The sequence below is a fragment of the Somniosus microcephalus genome, chromosome 15 (assembly GCF_052327205.1).
Source record: "Somniosus microcephalus isolate GS21.2 chromosome 15, FLI_Smic_1.0, whole genome shotgun sequence".
NCBI lineage: Eukaryota > Metazoa > Chordata > Chondrichthyes > Squaliformes > Somniosidae > Somniosus > Somniosus microcephalus.
The window spans coordinates 119,655,302-119,674,361 of record NC_141001.1 but is presented as its reverse complement, the minus strand read 5'-3'; the positions used below and the strand labels follow the sequence as shown (position 1 = coordinate 119,674,361).

The 19,060-nt window shown below is 48.1% G+C and overlaps 1 protein-coding gene across 2 annotated transcripts in view; it reads right to left on the bottom strand.

The window, feature by feature from the left end:
- Positions 1-19,060, bottom strand: part of LOC147107184 (TBC1 domain family member 10B) — a 229,264-nt gene that overhangs the window by 67,325 nt on the left and 142,879 nt on the right. For both annotated transcript variants that reach the window (XM_086008360.1, XM_086008359.1), the window contains exon 10: positions 14,806-14,921. In XM_086008360.1, coding sequence (XP_085864486.1) covers positions 14,806-14,921 — 116 coding nt within the window. The remainder of the gene's footprint in view (positions 1-14,805; positions 14,922-19,060) is intronic.

The following is a 19,060-nucleotide window of genomic DNA, read 5'->3' as shown; positions in this document are numbered from 1 at the left end:
AGGTTGGCCTTGGAGGGAGTGCAGCGTAGGTTTACCAGAATGATACCCGGACTTCAAGGGTTAAGTTACGAGGAGCGATCACACAAATTATGGGTTGTATTCCCTGGAATTTAGAAGGTTAAGGGGTGATCTGATCGAAGTTTTCAGGATATTAAGGGGAACAGGTAGGGTGGATAGAGAGAAACTATTTCCGCTGGTTGGGGAGTCTAGGACTAGGGGGCAGAGTCTAAAAATTAGAGCCAGAACTTTCAGGAGTGAAATTAGGAAACACTTCTACACACAAAGGGTGATAGAAGTTTGGAACTCTCTTCCGCAAACGGCAATTGATGCTGGATCAATTGTTAATATTAAATCGGAGATTGATAGCTTTCTGTTAACCAAAGGTATTAGGGATATTGACCAAAGGCGGGCAGATGGAGTTAGGTTGCAGATCAGCCATGATAACATTGAATGGCGGAATAGGCTCGAGGGGCTGAATGGCCTCCTCCCATTCCTATGTTCCTATAAATGTCCAGGAAAATATATTTTTAAAAAACAGCTTGAAATAATTGGCTTTCTTCTTCTCTCTTTTTATAAATACTTTTGATGCCTGGAAGAAAGACGGTGGGGTGTAAATAAAGTCTTGTTTTGAAAAAATAATCACATACATATTCCCTCCCCCTCTTTAATTTGCTTTGGTGACTTGTGGAGTTTATCATAGTGACAGCTAGCACAGGAGGAGGCCGTTCGGCCCATCGTGCCTGGGCTGGTGCTAGCTCTTCAGCTGGTGCTACCTGCTCCAATTCAATTCCCCAGCAAATATTTATCCATCTCCCTTTCAAAATGGGGCGCTCAGTGTGGATATGGAGCCACAAGAGCAGCAATTTACAAGGAGCTATTTTGACAGCTTGCACTACTGGATTGGAGCTTTGCCAGCTGGGAATGCACGTCAGGTTTTAAGGAGCGGCTTAAAGAAGGAGAGAGAGGTAGAGAGGCGGAAGGGAATGCCAGAGTGTGGGGCCGAGGCGGCTGAAGGCAGAGCCGCCAATGGCAGGATGAAGTAAGGGGGCGGGGGGACAAGAGTTAAAGGAATGTCAAGTTGTGTTGGGGGAGTTGGTTGGAGGGGGTTTACAGAAACAGGAAGTGGAGGCGAGGGTCATGAAGGGATTTAAACACAAGGGTTAGAATTTTAAACTGGGGGACCAGGAGCCAATGCAGGTCCATGAAGACAGGAATGATGAGTGAGTGGGTATTGAGAAATTTTAACAACGAATGCACAAAGTATTTTTAATGTATAGTACGCCACGTGTGTCAGTGGGGAAACAGTTACATTTCTGGAAAGGTATAAAGCTATACAATAGAAAGACTGACAAGGATTAATTACCAAAGAATGTTGAAGCTCAATACTGCACCTGCATTCTTAGTCACTGTTTACGAAGTAGAGCATAGATTGCTCACCTAGTGTAGTAATCATCACTGACTGCAGGAAATGAGACTCTGGGCTGGATTTTATTAATGGAGGCGAGTAGGAGGCGGGACTCCCACTTTTTGGGTTGTAGTCCCGCCTCCATCGAGTTGTGGCCAACCCATGTGATTTTCCCGATTGACCTTGTTGAGCCCGCCCAGCGGGCTAAGCAGGCCAATTAAGGGCCACCCGGCAACAGGTGACGTCACAGATTGTCATTTAATTTGTCAAGAGCTTTTGACAGATGAAATATCAGCGTTTGACAGCTCTTTGAAGCTGTCAAACACTGACAATCTGTACTCTAAGTTAATTCCTTCCTCTCAGGGTGATTTAGAGATCTCTCCAGAACAGAAAGCAGAGGCTGCAGCTTTTGACAGCTCGTGGCCATTCTGCTTTCTGTGCCGGTGAGATGAGGGACTCCCGAGACCTGAAGGAAGGAAGCCTGCATTAGTAAGTAAAGGTAAGTAAAACTTCTTTAAACACTTTACACACACCAAACACACTTACCTCTGCACTCATGCACCCATCACTCGCCTGAACACCGGACATCTCGAACCCTCCAAGCCCTTCAGCACGACGGTCCGCCTCGCTAACTTGGCGTGGTTTGGGGCCGTCGGGCAGCTCACACTTCAGGGATAAAAATAGGGATTAGGCCAAAAACTGCCTGTTAACTACCTGTTAACAGGCAGTTAATTGGCACTAATCCCCTTCCCGCCTCGGGGAGGCAGCTCCCAGCACAGGTCGGGTACCCGCCTCCTGGGAAACGGGCATGGAGGCGGGATGGGTTCGTGCCCCCCGATTTCGCGATTTTAACACCCCACACGCCTCCATTCCCGCCTCCACGGCCCTGGGAAATTCTAGCCCTCTATCTGCAACCCTCTCCCCCAGACACGCCCAGAATTTGCAGGCGAGGGGCTTCTTACATGTGCCCTGTTAGTTAGACTGTTTCCTGCATCCTTCAGCTCGAAATCGTTTTCCGCCGTAACTTGCCGGGAGTGTGAGCTGATGACGCCGCAGCGAGGGCAACGGGGGCATCTGGGACTGCGGTGAACGACAGTCTATCTCCTTAACCAATGAGATTTAAGGATTGAGAAAGAAACAGAGAAATGACGGAAAAGGAAATCGGGTGAATTCAAGTCAAATAAGGCACAGAAAGAGAAATGAAGAGAGGGAGAGAAAGATTGGATTAAGGGAGAGACAGAAAAAAGAAAAAAATTAAAACATTCAAAATTTAAAAAATCTCCAACAACAATTTACCAGCTGTAGGAATGAGACTCCCCAGTTTAAATTGTTCCCTTTCTGGGCCGGAGAGGTTGAGTGGCATTGCAAGAACACAAATCCCATCATTATTAAGGTCCTTACACTGTTGATTACCAGCCCCAACTTTCTGCGGCAAGTTTAATGGGTAATTAATGCACAAATGCAGCAAATTCACGAAACTCACGGGGAGGTTGAAGGTCAGATGTCGTTTTCATGAGGCTAACGGTGGAACGGCGCAAATCGTCCAGCAACTTGTGGCGATTCGGAACTCACAGGAATCTCTCCCTCGCCACAAGTTGCTGGATGATTTGCGTTGCTCCGCCGTTAGCCTCGCGGAAGCAGCAGCTCAGTGCAGCACTCCCCGGGTGCGGCACTCCCTTTAGCGTGGCACCCCCTTTAGTGCAGCATTGCAGCGTTAGCTTATGGGTTCAGGTCCTGGAGTGAGGCGTCAACCCACAAATTGCTGACACAGAGTCAAGAGCCAGAAATCATAGAAGGCTACAGCACAGAAGGAGGCCATTCGGCCCATCGTGCCTGTGCCGACTCTTTGAAAGAACTATCCAATTAGTCCCACTCCCTTGCTCTTTCCCCACAGCCCTGCAAATTTTCCTTTTCAACTATTTCTCCAATTCCCCTTTGAAAGTTACTATTGAATCTGCTTCCACCGCCCCTTCAGGCAGCGCATTCCAGATCACAACAACTCGCTGCGTAAAAAAAATTCCCCTCATCTTCACTCTGGTTCTGGTGCCAATGATCATAAATCTGTGTCCTCTGGTTACCCACCCTCCTACCAGTGGAAACAGTTTCTCCTTATTTACTCTATCAAAACCCCTCATAATTTTGAACACCTTTATTAAATCTCCCCTTAACCTTCTCTGCTCTAAGGAGAACAACCCCAGCTTCTCCAGTCTCTCCACATCACTGAAGTTCCTCATCCCTGGTACCATTCCAATAAATCTCCTCCGCACCCTCTCCAAGGCCTTGACATTTGGACACAATACTCCAGCTGGGGCCTAACCAGTGATTTATAAAAGGTTTAGTATGACACAACTTCTCGGTACTCTGAACACATAACCCTGCTGTGTATTAATTGTTTGCAATTGGGATTTTAACCTCCTTTGCATGCTGGCTTTCAAATAAATGATATCATCGGGATGATAACAGCAGCTTTTAAAAGGAGCGAGCCTTTATCCCAGTGGCCACGTTCCCACCTCTGAGTCAGAACACTGGAAACAGTCTGCCCCACTCCTTCATCATTTTAAATACCTTGATCGAATCGCCCATTAATCTCCTCTGCTCCAACAAAAACATTTCTCAGCCAGCTCTCTCAAAATCATTTCAAAAACGTACTGATTTACAGTTTCCAGGTATGTCTCTCGGGCCTACTTAAGCAGCTTGGTTTTTATCTTATCCACTTTTCATTCCTCGGGAATCCTGCCCAGATTTCAGCGAATTTAGCAATATGCCAGTAAAAACTTGCAGTACTTTGCTTTCAGGCTCATCGGGGGGGGGGGGGGGGGCATAGATCTGGACCTTCTGCGATGGAGTAAAGCGGGTGATAGCGAATCGGCAGCCCGTTTCACACCTCCCCTTATTTTCTTCTCCATTACACTATCTCACAAAAAGAAAAAAATAAAGTCTTGCATTTCGCTAGCGCCTTTCACGACCTCAGGACGTCCCAAAGCGCTTTACAGCCAATGAAGCACTTTTTTTGAAGTGTAGTCACTGTTGTTGTAATGTAGGAAACGCGGCAGCCAATTTGCGCACAGCAAGCTCCCACAAACAGCAATGTGATAATGACCAGATCATCTGTTTTTGTTATGTTGGTTGAGGGATAAATATTGACCAGGACACCGGGGAGAACTCCCCTGCTCTTCTTCGAAATAGTGCCATGGGATCTTTTACATCCAGCTGAGAGGGGCAGACGGGGCCTCCGTTTAACGTCTCATCCAAAAGACGGCACCTCCGACAGTGCAGCACTCCCTCAGCACTGCCCTGGAGTGTCAGCCTAGCTTTATGTGCTCAAGTCTCTGGAGTGGGACTTGAACCCACGACCTTCTGACTCAGAGGCGAGGGTGATACACAAAGTCAAAAGCTACCCCATAGATTCAAATCGTCTGGGTGAAATAGTGGGCCAGAAATTCGGGTCCCCACGGGTGAGCACGCGCTGGGTACTCACGCGTAGGCCCAACGAAAGTGCCGGTTTCGTGCGTGCACTGCGCATGCGCGGGAAACCGGAACTTCCGTTCCATTAAAGGAACGGGTTCACAGGTCGAACACGTGCGCCGGAGAGGCAGCGCGTACGCCTGGAACTTCTGATTTTTTTGCAGGTTTCTCCGGGAGGGTAAGTCTCCAGGAGCTACGCTTTTAAAAAGCAGTCGCAAGGCCTGCTTTTAACAAGGTAAGTGGTGAATTAAGTAAAATTAAAACATTTTTTCCACAGGTTTATTATTTTTAAATACTTTAAAGAAAGGTAAGTTTATTTTTAGCCCTGTTAAAAACTGTAATTAATTTTTTCAAAAATTTAAATTATTGTTCAAAATAGTTATTTTATGTAATTTATAGTTATTTTAAAAATGTGATTTAAAAAAAAAATGTATTTGAACGTTTAGTTATGTTTTGGGGCCGAACTCTATTCATAGATTTGACAGGTCTTCTTGTCAAACCAGTGGATGTGGTGTTTTTGGACTTTCAGAAGGCTTTCGATAAGGTCCCGCATAAGAGATTAGCGTGTAAAGTTAAGGCACACGGGATTGGGGGCAAGGTACTGACTTGGATAGAGAACTGGTTGGCAGACAGGAAGCAAAGAGTTGGAATAAACGGGTCTTTTTCCGAGTGGCAGGCAGTGACTAGTGGGGTATCGCAGGGATCGGTCCTTGGACCCCAGTTATTCACAATATATATTAATGATCTAGACGAGGGAACTAGATGTAATATCTCCAAGTTTGCAGATGACACAAAGCTGGGTGGGCGTGTGTGCTGTGAGGAGGATGCCGAGAAACTCCAGTATGATTTGGACAGGTTGGGTGATTGGGCAGATGTATGGCAGATGCAGTATAATGTGGATAAATGTGAGGTTATCCACTTTGGTGGCAAAAACAGGAAGGCAGATTATTATCTGAACGGCAATAGATTGGGAGAAGGGGAAGTGCAACGAGACCTGGGTGTCCTTGTGCACCAGTCGCTGAAGGTAAGCATGCAGGTGCAGCAGGCGGTTAAGAAGGCAAATGGTATGTTGGCCTTCGTAGCGAGAGGGTTCGAGTACAGGAACAAGGATGTCTTGCTGCACTTGTACAGCGCCTTGGTGAGACCACATCTTGAGTATTGTGTGCAGTTTTGGTCGCCTTATCTGAAGGATGTTCTTGCCACGGAGGGAGTGCAGCGAAGATTCACCAGACTGATACCTGGAATGGCAGGAATGGCGTATGAGGAGAGATTGGGTCAATTGGGCTTATACTCGCTGGAGTTTAGATGAATGAGAGGGGATCTCATTGAAACTTATAAAATTCTAACAGGACTGGACAAACTAGATGCAGGAAGGATGTTCCCGATGGCCAGGGAGTCCAGAACCAGGGGTCACAGTCTAAGGATAAGGGGTAAGCCATTTAGGACAGAGATGAGGAGGAATTTCTTCACCCAGAGAGTGGTGAACCTGTGGAATTCTCTACCACAGAAGGCAGTTGAAGCCAATTCATTAAATATATTCAAGAAGGAGTTGGATATATTTCTTAGGGCTAAAGGGATCAAGGGGTATGGGGAGAAGGCAGGGACAGGGTACTGAACTTGGATGATCAGCCATGATCTCATTGAATGGCGGAACAGGCTCGAGGGGCCGAATGGCCTACTCCTGCTCCTATCTTCTATGTTTCTATGAATACAGATTCCCTGCTACGATTGGCTCTCCATGGCCCACGTGATCCCAGGGGACGCTTCGAACTAACTGCGCCCCTGGGATACGCAAGCACTGCGCGCCGGTAGTTGGAGCAGGCCCAGAATCGGAATCCCACGCAGGCCCACAGCACAACGGCCGGCGCGCTAGGTAAGTGCAGATCGGGGGCTTGAACCCACGGGAAGCCTCCGACCCGAATTTCTGGCCTACTGTTGGGTACTTTAAGAACATCCAACCTTTTTATAACCATATCTTTTGTCATTGTCTAGCACCTCCTCAACAACAACAATTTGCATTTATATAGCGCCTTTAATGTAGTAAAACATCCCAAGGCACTCCCAAGGTCTTTTAAAATGAAGCAAATGTTTTGGAGACAACAGGGAACGCTACTGTAGGGTTTTGCAAGAATTTTGAAATTTTCTACAGGTCCGAAGATTTATTTTTGATTAAAGAATACCTGGGTAGAATATACCTTTAAAAATCCAGGGATCAAAAATGGCCGTCAGACCTCGTGGCAGAAGAAAAGGCAGCCTGTGTGTATGTGAAAAAGGAAAATCAAAGATGGCTGTCCAGCCTCGTGGCAAAAGACACAACACAGCCTGTGTGTGTGTAGAAAGGAAAATCAAAGATGGCTGACAAAGGATTTTTAAAAAAAACCCAGCCTCTAAAGTAATGAGGTATTTAAACTGTCAATCAAATGCGGTTTGGGAAACTGCTACAATGTTGACTTAAAAGATTAAGTGCTTGAGACTGTCAACATGAACAAAGGAACTTTGTTTACACGAATGCTCTACAATGTTGACTCAAAAGATTAAGCACTTGAGACTGCCAATCAATTGCGGCTGGGGACAATGGATTTATTTACACTAACCTCCAAGGGCTGTTTACCCAGCAATTAAGGAAACAGACATTTTTTTTCAAACTGAGACAGCTTTATCCAAACCCATCACAATGAATGGGGATACATTCAAAAGCTCATCACAATGAATGGGGACAGATCGACTCCCTTTTGTATAGCCCAGATACATCCGGATTTGGGCACGAAGATTTCGGCTCCAAATGGGGTATAGAGATAGCTTCTCAGGAAGCCATCTCTCTCTCTCTCTGCCGCCTCGCCTCCGTGCTCTGCCTACAGAAGAACAGCTCAACAGCCCGCCCAAGGAGTGGAATACCAGCAGTTACTTTTAAACACTGGGGTATCTCCATTTCAGGGTGGTGAAGAATCTAAGACCGCAGGGGCATGGAACAGGCGTTTCACTGGTGAGCATAGATTTTCTGGCACATCACAAGGCAACTTAGATAGGTATTTAGGGGTGGGAATTAAAGGGAATTTTGTTAAATTGTAATTTTAGCCAATTTTCCCTCATTGTGTCTGTTTTCTCCTCCCCTATTAAGTAAAAGAGAGTTCTACTAAGCAAAGAGTGCTGTAGTAAGTAAAAGGTGTACTGTGTTAAGTAAAAGTGTTGTATTAAGCATAGGAGTGCTGTATTGATTATTTCCAATTTATTTCTTTTTATTTCAATAAATACTGGTCTGTTTTGCACCCAACCACGAGTCTCGTTTCTGGCCAGAAAAAGCAATAATCCTGAGGATTAGAAGCAGTTTAGGATTCAACAAAGGAGGACAAAGGGATTAATTAAGAAAGGGAAAATAGAATATGAGAGTAAGCTTGCAAGGAACATAAAAACTGACTGTAAAAGCTTTTATAGATATGTGAAGAGAAAAAGATTGGTGAAGTCAAGCGTAGGTCCCTTGCAGTCAGAATCGGGGGAATTTATAATGGGGAACAAAGAAATGGCAGGCCAACTAAATACATATTTTGGTTCTGTCTTCACAAAGGAGGACACAAATAACCTCCCAGAGATGCCGGGGAACATAGGGTCTGATGAAAGGGTGGAACTGAAAGATATCAGTATTTGTAGGGAAATGGTGTTAGGAAAATTGATGGGACTGAAGGCCGATAAATCCCCAGGGCCTGATAATCTACATCCCAGGGTACTTAAGGAAGTGGCCCTAGAAATAGTAGATGCATTGCTGGTCATCTTCCAGAACTCGATAGACTCTGGAACGGTACCCATGGATTGGCGGGTAGCTAATGTTACTCCACTATTCAAAAAAGGTGGTAGAGAAAAGGCGGGGAATTATAGACCGGTAAGCTTGACATCGGTAGTGGGGAAAATGCTAGAGTCCATTATAAAAGATGTAATAGCAGAGCACTTGGAAAGCAGTGACAGGATCGGACAAAGTCAACATGGATTTACAAAAGGTAAATCATGCTTGACTAATCTACTGGAATTTTTTGAGGATGTAACTGGTAAAATAGATAAGGGAGAACCAGTGGATGAGGTGTATTTGGACTTTCAGAAGGCTTTCGATAAGGTCCCGCATAAAAGATTAGCATGCAAAATTAAGGCACATGGGATTGGGGGCAAGGTATTGATTTGGATAGAGAACTGGTTGGCGGACAGAAAGCAAAGAGTTGGAATAAACGAGTCATTTTCCGAGTGGCAGGCAGTGACTAGTGGGGTACCGCAAGGGTCGGTCCTAGGACCCCAGCTGTTCACAATATATATTAATGATCTGGACGAGGGAATTGGATGTAATATCTCCAAATTTGCAGACGACACAAAGCTGGGTGGGAGGGTATGGTGTGTGGAGGATGTCGTGAAACTCCAGTACGATTTGGACAGGTTGGGTGATTGGGCAGAAACATGGCAAATGCACTATAATGTGGATAAATGTGAGGTTATCCACTTTGGTGGCAAAAACAGGAAGGCAGATTATTATTTGAATGGCAATAGATTGGGAGAAGGGGAAGTGCAAAGAGACCTGGGTGTTCTTGTGCACCAGTCGCTGAAGGTAAGCATGCAGGTGCAGCAGGCGGTTAAGAAGGCAAATCGTATGTTGGCCTTCGTAGCAAGAGGGTTTGAGTACAAGAACAAGGATGTCTTGCTGCAGTTGTACAGGGCCTTGGTGAGACCACATCTTGAGTATTGTGTGCAGTTTTGGTCGCCTTATCTGAAGAAGGATGTTCTTGCCATGGAGGGAGTGCAGCGAAGATTCACCAGGCTAATACCTGGGATGGCAGGAATGACGTATGAGGAGAGATTGTGTCGATTGGGCTTATACTCACTGGAGTTTAGAAGATTGAGAGGGGATCTCATCGAAACCTATAAAATTCTGTCAGGCCTGGGCAGACTAGATGCAGGAAGGATGTTTCTGATGGCCGGGGAGTCCAGAACCAGGGGTCACAGTCTAAGGATAAGGGGTAAGCCATTTAGGACTGAAATGAGGAGGAATTTCTTCACCCAGAGAGTGGTGAACCTGTGGAATTCTCTGCCACAGAGGGCGGTGGAGGCCAATTCATTAAATATCTTCAAGAAGGAGTTGGATATATTTCTTAGGGCTAAAGGGATCAAGGGATATGGGGAGAAGGCAGGGACAGGGTACTGAACTTGGATGATCAGCCATGATCTCATTGAATGGCGGAGCAGGCTCGAGGGGCCGAATGGCCTACTCCTGCTCCTATCTTCTATGTTTCTATGTTTCGCCGGTCAGCGTTTTGTCTGCGATTTTATTACAGCTAAGGTCTCACAGGCCATCCTGGGAGCTGATTTTTTCTGTGCCAACGGTCTGCTGGTCGACGTCCAACACTGCCGACTCATCAATGCGTCCACTTTCCACGCAGTGCCCTGCCACCGCAGCACCGCCGTGTCCTGGTCGGTTGCCTGTGCGGTTCCGTCGCAAGACGGGTTTACGCGCCTGCTCGGCGAATTCCCGGAGCTCACCAGGCTTACCTTCTCGGCTGCAGTCACACGGCACGGGGTGGCGCACCATATCTCCATGACTGGAGCACCAGTTTACGCTCGGGCGCGGCGATTAGAAGCCGGCAAGCTGGCAGCCGCTAAGGCTGATTTCCAGACCATGGAGCGCCTCGGGATCATCCGTCACTCAGACAGCCCTCGGTCCTCCCCACTGCATATAGTACCCAAACCAGGCGGCGGATGGCGACCGTGCGGGGATTACAGATGCTTAAATGACGCCACGACACCGGACAGGTATCCTATTCCCCACATCCAAGACTTTTCGGCACATCTGGCTGGCAACTCTATATTTTCTAAAGTGGATCTCGTTCGTGGATATCACCAAGTTCCACCCTCCAGATGTCCCCAAAACGGCAGTCATCACTCCGTTCGGCCTGTTTGAGTTCCTCCGCATGCCGTTCGGTCTGAAAAACGCAGCTCAAGCATTCCAGCGGTTGATGGACTCTGTCTTACGGGATCTGCCCTTCATTTTTGTGTATTTGGACGACATCCTAATAGCCAGCAAGGATACGACGGCTCACATGGCTCATTTACGCACACTTTTCGCCCGGCTCAGCCAACACGGCCTTATTGTGAATCCGGCCAAATGCACGTTTGGAGTAACCAGTATTGATTTCCTGGGACACAGGATTACCCCGGAAGGCGCCGTCCCGCTAGCCACCAAGGTAGAGGCAGTTACCGCATTCCCGCGGCCTCACACAGTCAAACCCCTGCAAGAGTTCTTGGGGATGGTAAATCTTTATCATCGTTTCGTCCCCAAGGCGGCCCGGTTAATGCAACCTCTGTACGAAGCACTAAAAGGAAAGTCGGGCAAGGATGTTCTCACTTGGACACCGCAAATGGACCAGGCGTTCCGCGATACCAAGGCGGCGTTGGCAGATGCAACTATGCTCGCACACCCGCTCCCGGGCGCGACTGTCGCCCTCACTACGGATGCCTCCGACTACGCCATCGGAGCAGTTCAAGAGCAGTGGGTCGACGGGAGTTGGCAGCCGTTAGCCTTTTTCAGCCGCCAACTGCGCAAGAACGAGCGAAAGTATAGCACTTTTGACAGAGAGTTGCTAGCCCTGTTTTTGGCCATCCAGCATTTCCGTTTCCTTCTAGAAGGCCGTCCGTTCACTGCATTCGTGGACCACAAGCCGCTCACCTTCGCCATGGCCAAAACGGCGGAACCTTGGTCAGCTTGGCAGCAGCGCCACCTCACGTTTATATCCGAATTCACAACGGATTTGCGGCACGTGTCAGGCAAGGATAATCTCTTGGCGGATTGCCTTTCCCGGGCTCCAGTCCAGGCAGTCCACCTGGGCATCGATTTCGTTGGACTGGCAGAGGATCAACTGGCAGACCCAGAGGTACAAGCGTTTAGGACCACGCCTTCCAGTTGGCAGGTTGCAGACGTGCCGTTTCAAGCGGCAGGAACCACGCTCTTGTGCGACACATCCATGGGAGTGCCCTGGCCCATTGTGCCGGTCGAATGGCGCAAGAAAGTTATCTCACCCGGGGATGCGGGCTTCTCAACGGCTCATGTCCCGCAAGTTTGTTTGGAAAGGCATGCATTTGGACGTCCGGGACTGGACAAACAATTGCGTCGAATGTCAAAAATCCAAAGTCCACCGTGGTCCGCAATTCACATCAGAGCTGTGGAACGCAGTGGCACAGGGCCTGGGTACCAAGCTGCACCGTACCACCGCGTACTATCCGCAGGCGAATGGTCTGTGCGAAAGGTTCCATCGGTCTCTCAAAGCGTCTCTCCGTGCCAGCTTGAGGGGACCCAACTGGGTGGACAGGCTCCCATGGGTGATGCTAGGCCTCCGGACAGCCCCAAAGGAGGATCTCCAGTCTTCATCGGCTGAGCTGGTTTATGGCCAGACACTCAGAGTGCCAGGTGACTTTCTCCCTCCACACACCGAACCATGGTCTGCAGCTCAACAGCTCCTGCTACATCAGGAGGCGGCCAGGAATTTCCTGCCTATCCCAACCTCGCATCATGACCTGCAGAGGCCTCATGTCCCGACAGAGCTCATGAGTTCGGACTATGTCTTTATTAGACAAGACGGTCACAGAGACCCGCTCAAGCCGCCGTATACCGGACCGTTTCGTGTCATCTCATCAGGGGAAAAGTTTTTCAGTCGACGTCGGTGGCAAGTCCGATACCATCTCTATCGACCGGCTTAAACCAGCCCACCTAGATCGGAGTGAGCCTGTCGTGGCTGCCCAACCGCCTCGCCACGGCCGAGCGCCGTTGACCGCCAGACCAGCCGTGCACCAGCCCACCGTCGAACAGCCCGATTCGGCCTCAAGACGCGCCTGCACCTCTGACTACCGTTTCTGCCTCGCCCAAGGCGTCGCTTCTGCTGCAACCCAGCACTGGTTCGTCTATCAACGCTCCGTTTCCGCTGCCGGATTTTCGTCGTCGTTCGGCCAGGATCATTAAACCTCCTGCTTGGTTGACAATGTCCGTTAAAGTGGATTCTGGGGGGGGGCGCCTGTGGCAGAGCCACCAAGGGTCTCAGAACAATTAGTAATAATCCCTTTAACTACAGTGTAGTGCAGCCGCGGACTGCACCTTTAAACTGCCTGTTAACTGTGCTGTATTGTGTTTTCCTGCACTCCACGTGATGACGTCATGACGCCGATCATGTGACCGCCAGTGGCGCGAAGAACACGATGACATCATGACGTCAGCTTCCAGAATCTTCCAGCAGTCGTCGAGTGCCCAGCAAGCTGATTAGACCTGTGTACTGTTTCTCCAGTAGTTTCCCTGTTAACTTCATTGTTCATTAAAACCTGTTGATTTGATTCATCGAGTCGAAGACCTTTATTCAGATAGGAACCTCCGTTCCTACAACTGCATGATAAATATTTTGACTCTTCTGTGAAAGAATTAAGGATCTGAAAACAGATTATTGATTACCATAAAAGCTTATAATTGTTAAAATTCATTAGACATATTTCCATTCATTCCCACTCCCATTAACGAGAGTGTGGTGACCACACACTGACAGTGAAGTGTGCAGAGTTAAAGGGTACGGTGGTATAGTGGATATGTTGCTGGACTAGTAATCCAGAGGTCTGGACTAATGAGCAGGAAACATGAGTTTAAATCCCACCATGGCAGCTGGAGAATTTAAATTCAGTTAATTAAATAAAAATGACATGTAACTACCGGATCGTCGTAAAATCCCATCTGGTTCACTAATGCCCTTTAGGGAAGGATAGCTGCTGGTCTGGTCTATATGTGACTCCAGACCCTCTGGAATAGCCTAGCAAGCCACTCAGTTCCACAAAACCGCTACTGCAGCAGTTCAAGGCAGCGGCTCACCACCCCCTTCTCAAGGGTAATTACATAGAAACAGAAGATAGGAGCAGGAGTAGGCCATTTGGCCCCTTGAGCCTGTTCCGCCATTTAATGCGATCATGGCTGATCATCCAAATTCAGTACCCTGTCCCTGCCTTCTCTCCATATACCTTGATCCCTTTAGCCTTAAGAAATATATCCAACTCCTTCTTGAATATATTTAATAAGTTGGCTTCTACTGCCTTCTGTGGTAGAGAATTCCACAGGTTCACCACTCTCTGGGTGAAGAAATTCCTCCTCATCTCTGTCCTAAATGGCTTACCCCTTATCCTTAGACTGTGACCCCTGGTTCTAGACTCCCCGACCATCGGGAACATCCTTCCTGCATCTAGTCCTGTTAGAATTTTATAAGTTTCAATTAGGGATGGGCAATAGATGCCGGCCTTGCTAGCGACACCCATATCCCGAGAATTTAAAAAAAAGCTCCATGCTCTTATTGTCTAACTTTACCCACGTTTACCCTCTCATCCGAAAGACGGCAACTCCGACAGTGCAGCACTCCCTCAGTACTGCACCGGGAGTGCCTCTCTGGAGTAGGGGCCTCGAGCCTATGACCTTCTGACTCAGAGGCAAGTGTGCTACCCACCGAGCTACAGCTGACACCCTTTAGATCCTATGGCAGGGCAGAGAGTCACTCGTTCTGCTGCACATGAATGGATTAACGAAATTCCAACTGTCCCCTTACCTTCTATCTACATTCAGTGGATATAAAAGATCCCACGGCACTATTTCGAAGAAGAGTGGGGGAGTTCTCCCCGGTGTCCTGGGCCAACATTTAATCGCTGAAACATGATCTGGTCATTATCACATTGCTGTTTGTGGGAGCTTGCTGTGCGCAAATTGGTTTCCCTACATTACAACGGTGACTGGACTTCAGTGGCTGTAAAGCGCTTTGGGGCGTCCAGAGGTTGCGAAAGGTGCGATATAAATGCAAGTCTTTCTTTCTTGAAAGCGGCCAGAAGCGAACGGTCGGTCGGTGCAATTGGACAGAGCTGTCAAAGAGCAGAAACGGTGAAAGTTCATCTGGTACCTGAGGAGAGCAGCTCTTCTTCCTCCTCTTCCAGCACGAGACTCTGCATGCAGTCCAGCTCCCATTTGTGCACCTTAGTTATCCACAGAGCCGGGACCAGGACATTATACCTGGAGCTTTGAGAGAAACAAATCAAATCAAATCAAATCAACTTTATTGTCATTGTTAGTGCACAAGTGCAGTACAACGAAATGTAGGCTTGCGGCTCCCGAGAGTGTACAATTTGGATTAGGACACTTAAACATTTCAACATACATTTGTACATATATATTAGCATAAATATGACCATAATAAAGTGCATCGGCAGATGTGCAGGCTTTAGTGTTTATTTGTGGAGTTCAGTAGGATGACAGCCCTGGGAAAGAAGCTGTTCCTAAATCTGGTCGTACGGGTGCGAATGCATCTGTAGCGTCTTCCAGATGGTAGGAGGGCGAACAGACTGTGGCTGGGGTGGGTAGGGTCTTTGATGATGGACCGTGCCCTCCGTAGGCAGCGTTTCTGATATATATGTTCTATGGTCGGTAGCCAGGTGCCAGTAATGCGTTGGGCAGTTTTGACTACCCGCTGCAGGGCTTTCCGGTCATGGGAGCTACAGCTGCCGTACCATACTGTGAAACAGTTTGTCAGGATGCTTTCTATAGTGCAGCGGTAGAAGTTAGAGAGGATCGGGGGTGACAGATTACATCCCTTCAGCCTCCTCAAGAAATATAGGCGCTGCTGGGCCTATATAACAAAAACACAAGCGGGCGTGAGAGAAGCCAGAACGAGGCCCAGCGAAAATCAACGCTTCCTTTTACGCTTGGATTATCTTCTGTGTTGTGGGGAGTCCAGAACAAGGGGGCACCGTCTGAAAGCCAGAGCCAGGCCCTTCAGGGGTGATGTCAGGAAGCACTTTTTCCACAAAAAAGGTAGCAGAAATCTGGAACTCTCTCCCCAAAAAGCTGTGGATGCTGGTGGGGGCTCGGGGAGGGAGGGAGACTGGGGAATGGGGGCTCGGGGAGGGTGGGAGACTGGGGAATGGGGGCTCGGGGAGGGAGGGATGCTTGAGCATCCCTGATTTCAATCGCTCCACCATTGACGGCCATGCCTTCAGCTGCCAAGGCCCCAAACTCTGGAATTCCCTCCCTAAACCTCTCTATCTTTCTCTCCTGCTTTAAGACACTACCTCTTTGACCAAGCTTTTGGTCACCTGTCCTAATAAACCCTTAAGTGGTTCAGTGTAAAATTTTTGTTTAATAACGCGCCTTGGGATGTTTAACGATGTTAAAGGCGCTGTATAAATGCAAGTTGTTGCTGTCAGACATTTAAGTGACAGGGAGTTTAGTTTGCAAGGGGGCATAATCTCCTTATACTTTAATCCGATTCCACTGGGGAAAAATATGAATAGCACAGTGTGGTACCCTTCACAAAAGAAAACCCACTTGCATTATTGTGATTCACGCTAAATGGTTTCCATTTACCTCATCGGACAGTAATTGCAGCGAGGGCAGATTTAAAGTGGAACACCGGGAGAGGCAGGAGGTGAAACCCTGTAAATTGCTCCTCTCGACAGCACAATGCACGAGATGCTTTTTATTCAGATACTTGAATGCTTCCAGTGACGCGCTGATCACTATCGACTTGGGAAACATTTACTCCATCGTCTCCATTTCTGCCACTATCAAAATCCCGCCCCATTGAAAAGCTCTGTACTTGCACTGAACGCGTAACAAAACTCCTCCTGACTATCATCTCCGCAACACGGCACAAAGTCCGCTTTGTTCCACTTGATGCAAGGGATTTTTTTTCATTTTTTTTTTTATAAACCTTCGAGAAAGTCCCCGTCATCAGCAGGCGCTCAGCTGTCTCGCTGCGACTGCCAATCGCAGTAGAGATACTCAGCGGGACCTGGGGGGGGTCTGTGATTGGATTAGGTGTCATCCGCACCGGCCCACTGAAAGTGTGGAAGCCCTAATGACCCATGACCCCCCCCCCCCCCCCCAAGGACATGCACAGCGAGGAGCACGCCTTAGCAGAGCTCCAACTCCCACCACCCCGTCGATATTTTCCTGCCTGTCTTTCGGATAAAACGTTAAACCATGGCCCTCCGCCTGACCACTCAGGTTGGATGTAACAGATCCCAAGGCCACTATTTCGAAGAAGAGCAGGGGAGTTCTCCCCGGTGTCCTGGGCCAATATTTATCCCTCAACCAACATCACTAAAACAGATGATCTGATCATTATCACATTGCTGTTTGTGGGAGCTTGCTGTGCGCAAACTGGCTGCCGCGTTTCCTACATTACAACAGTGGTTACACTTCAAAAGTACTTAATTGGCTGTGGGACGTCCTGAGGTCATGACAGGCCCTAAATAAATGCAAGTTCTTTCTCCCTCCACTCAGGAGCAGTTCAGTTTTGCGAAATATCCCGCGGCAGGTTGGAACGGGCCAGAAGTATTTTTTAAAAAGCAGGGCTGAGATCAGTGGAAGAGCCGTGGGAAGAGCTAGCCCCCACAGCTGGGGTGCTACATCATGGCTCAACTCAAGGCACCACCTCCCTGGATAACTGCACCAGCTCTGGAACCCCCTCCAGCCCTGCAACCCACCCCCCCCCCCCCACAACCCCCCTCGAGATCTCTGCGTTTCTCCAATTCTGGCCTCTTGCGCATCCCCAATTGTTGGCCGTGCCTTCAGCTGCATTGGCCCTAAGCTCTGGAATTCCCACTAAACCTCTCCGTCTCTCTTTCCTCCTTTAAGACACTCCTTAAACTTACCTCTTTGACCAAGCTTTTGGTCATCTGTTCTAATATCTCCTTATGTGGCTCGGTGTCAAACTTTGTTTGATAATCGCTCCTGTGAAGCACCTTGGGACGTTTTACTACATTAAAGGCGCCGTATAAATGCAAGTTGTTGTTGTTAACCATGCATTGTGCACAGTACAGTGCTCTCCAGTCCTGAGGCAGTGGGTTCGCTCCTGTGGGTATGAAATGCCAGGGGCTAGGAGGGTTCGTAGGCAGCTAGTCCTCCTGTTCAGCCCTCTGCCTTCCAGAACTGTACACTATGCACAAACGTTGGATCGCTGCTTAACTTTGCTGCACTCCCATTACCGTAATTCTTTTAAAAATTTCTTCTCGGAATCTGGGCTACACGAAACATTGATTGCCGGTCCATCCCTCACTGCCCTGAGATGGTGGTGCTGGGCCTTCCTTTACCAAGTATTATTAAGTATTTACAGCACAGAAACAGGCCATTCGGCCCAACTGGTCCGTGCCGGTGTTTATGCTCCACACGAGCCTCCTCCCACCCCTCTTCATCTCATCCTATCAGCCTATTCTTCTATTCCTTTTTCCCTCGTGCACTTATCAGCTTCCCCTTGAATGCATCTATACTATTCGCTTCAACCACTCCCTGTGGTAGCGAGTTCCACATTCTCACCACTCTCTGGGTAAAGAAGTTTCTCCTGAATTCCCTATTGGATTTATTAGTGACGATCTTATATTGACGGCCCCTAGTTCTGGTCTCCCCCACAAGTGGAAACAACTTTTCTACGTCTACCCTATCAAACCCTACACCGACAGGGCAATGTCGATTGCCCGTCCGTCCCTCGTTGCCCTGTGATGGTGGCGTCGATCCTTCCTTCAAAACTGCATGCCTTGCTAGGCCACTTCAGAGGGCACTAAAAATCAACCATAGAGCACGAGACTAGAGTCACGTGTAGGCCCGACTAGGTAGAGGAGGCAGATGCCCTTCCCAGAAGGGCATTAGTGAAGCTGTTGGGTTTTTATAACCCTGGTACCGGGGCCATAAATTATCGGATTTATTGGATTCAATTTCACACCTGGCATTTAAACTCTCAACTTTCCAGTCCACTTCGTTAACCACTACACTCAGTCCCCATTAAGGGCAGACAGAGACTCGAGTATTTAAGTAACGCTCAATAGTACTGAAGTCAGTAATACAATAAGCATGAGCCTTTAAAGGCTTGATACAAGCAAAGAAAAAATCCCTCAAGATTTTAATCAGAGCTTGAACCCAACTTACCCAATTTTGGATGATCTCCATTAGGTTTGCTCTGGAATACCCCCCCTAAATCTCTCTACCTCTCTTTCCTCCTTTTAGACACTCTTTAAAACCTACCTCTTTGACCAAGTCTACCCTAATATCTCCTTATGTGGCTCGCTTACCTACATTGGCTCCCGGTTAAGCAATGCCTTGATTTTAAAATTCTCATCATTGTGTTCAAATACCTCCATGGCCTCGCCCCCTCCCTATCTCTG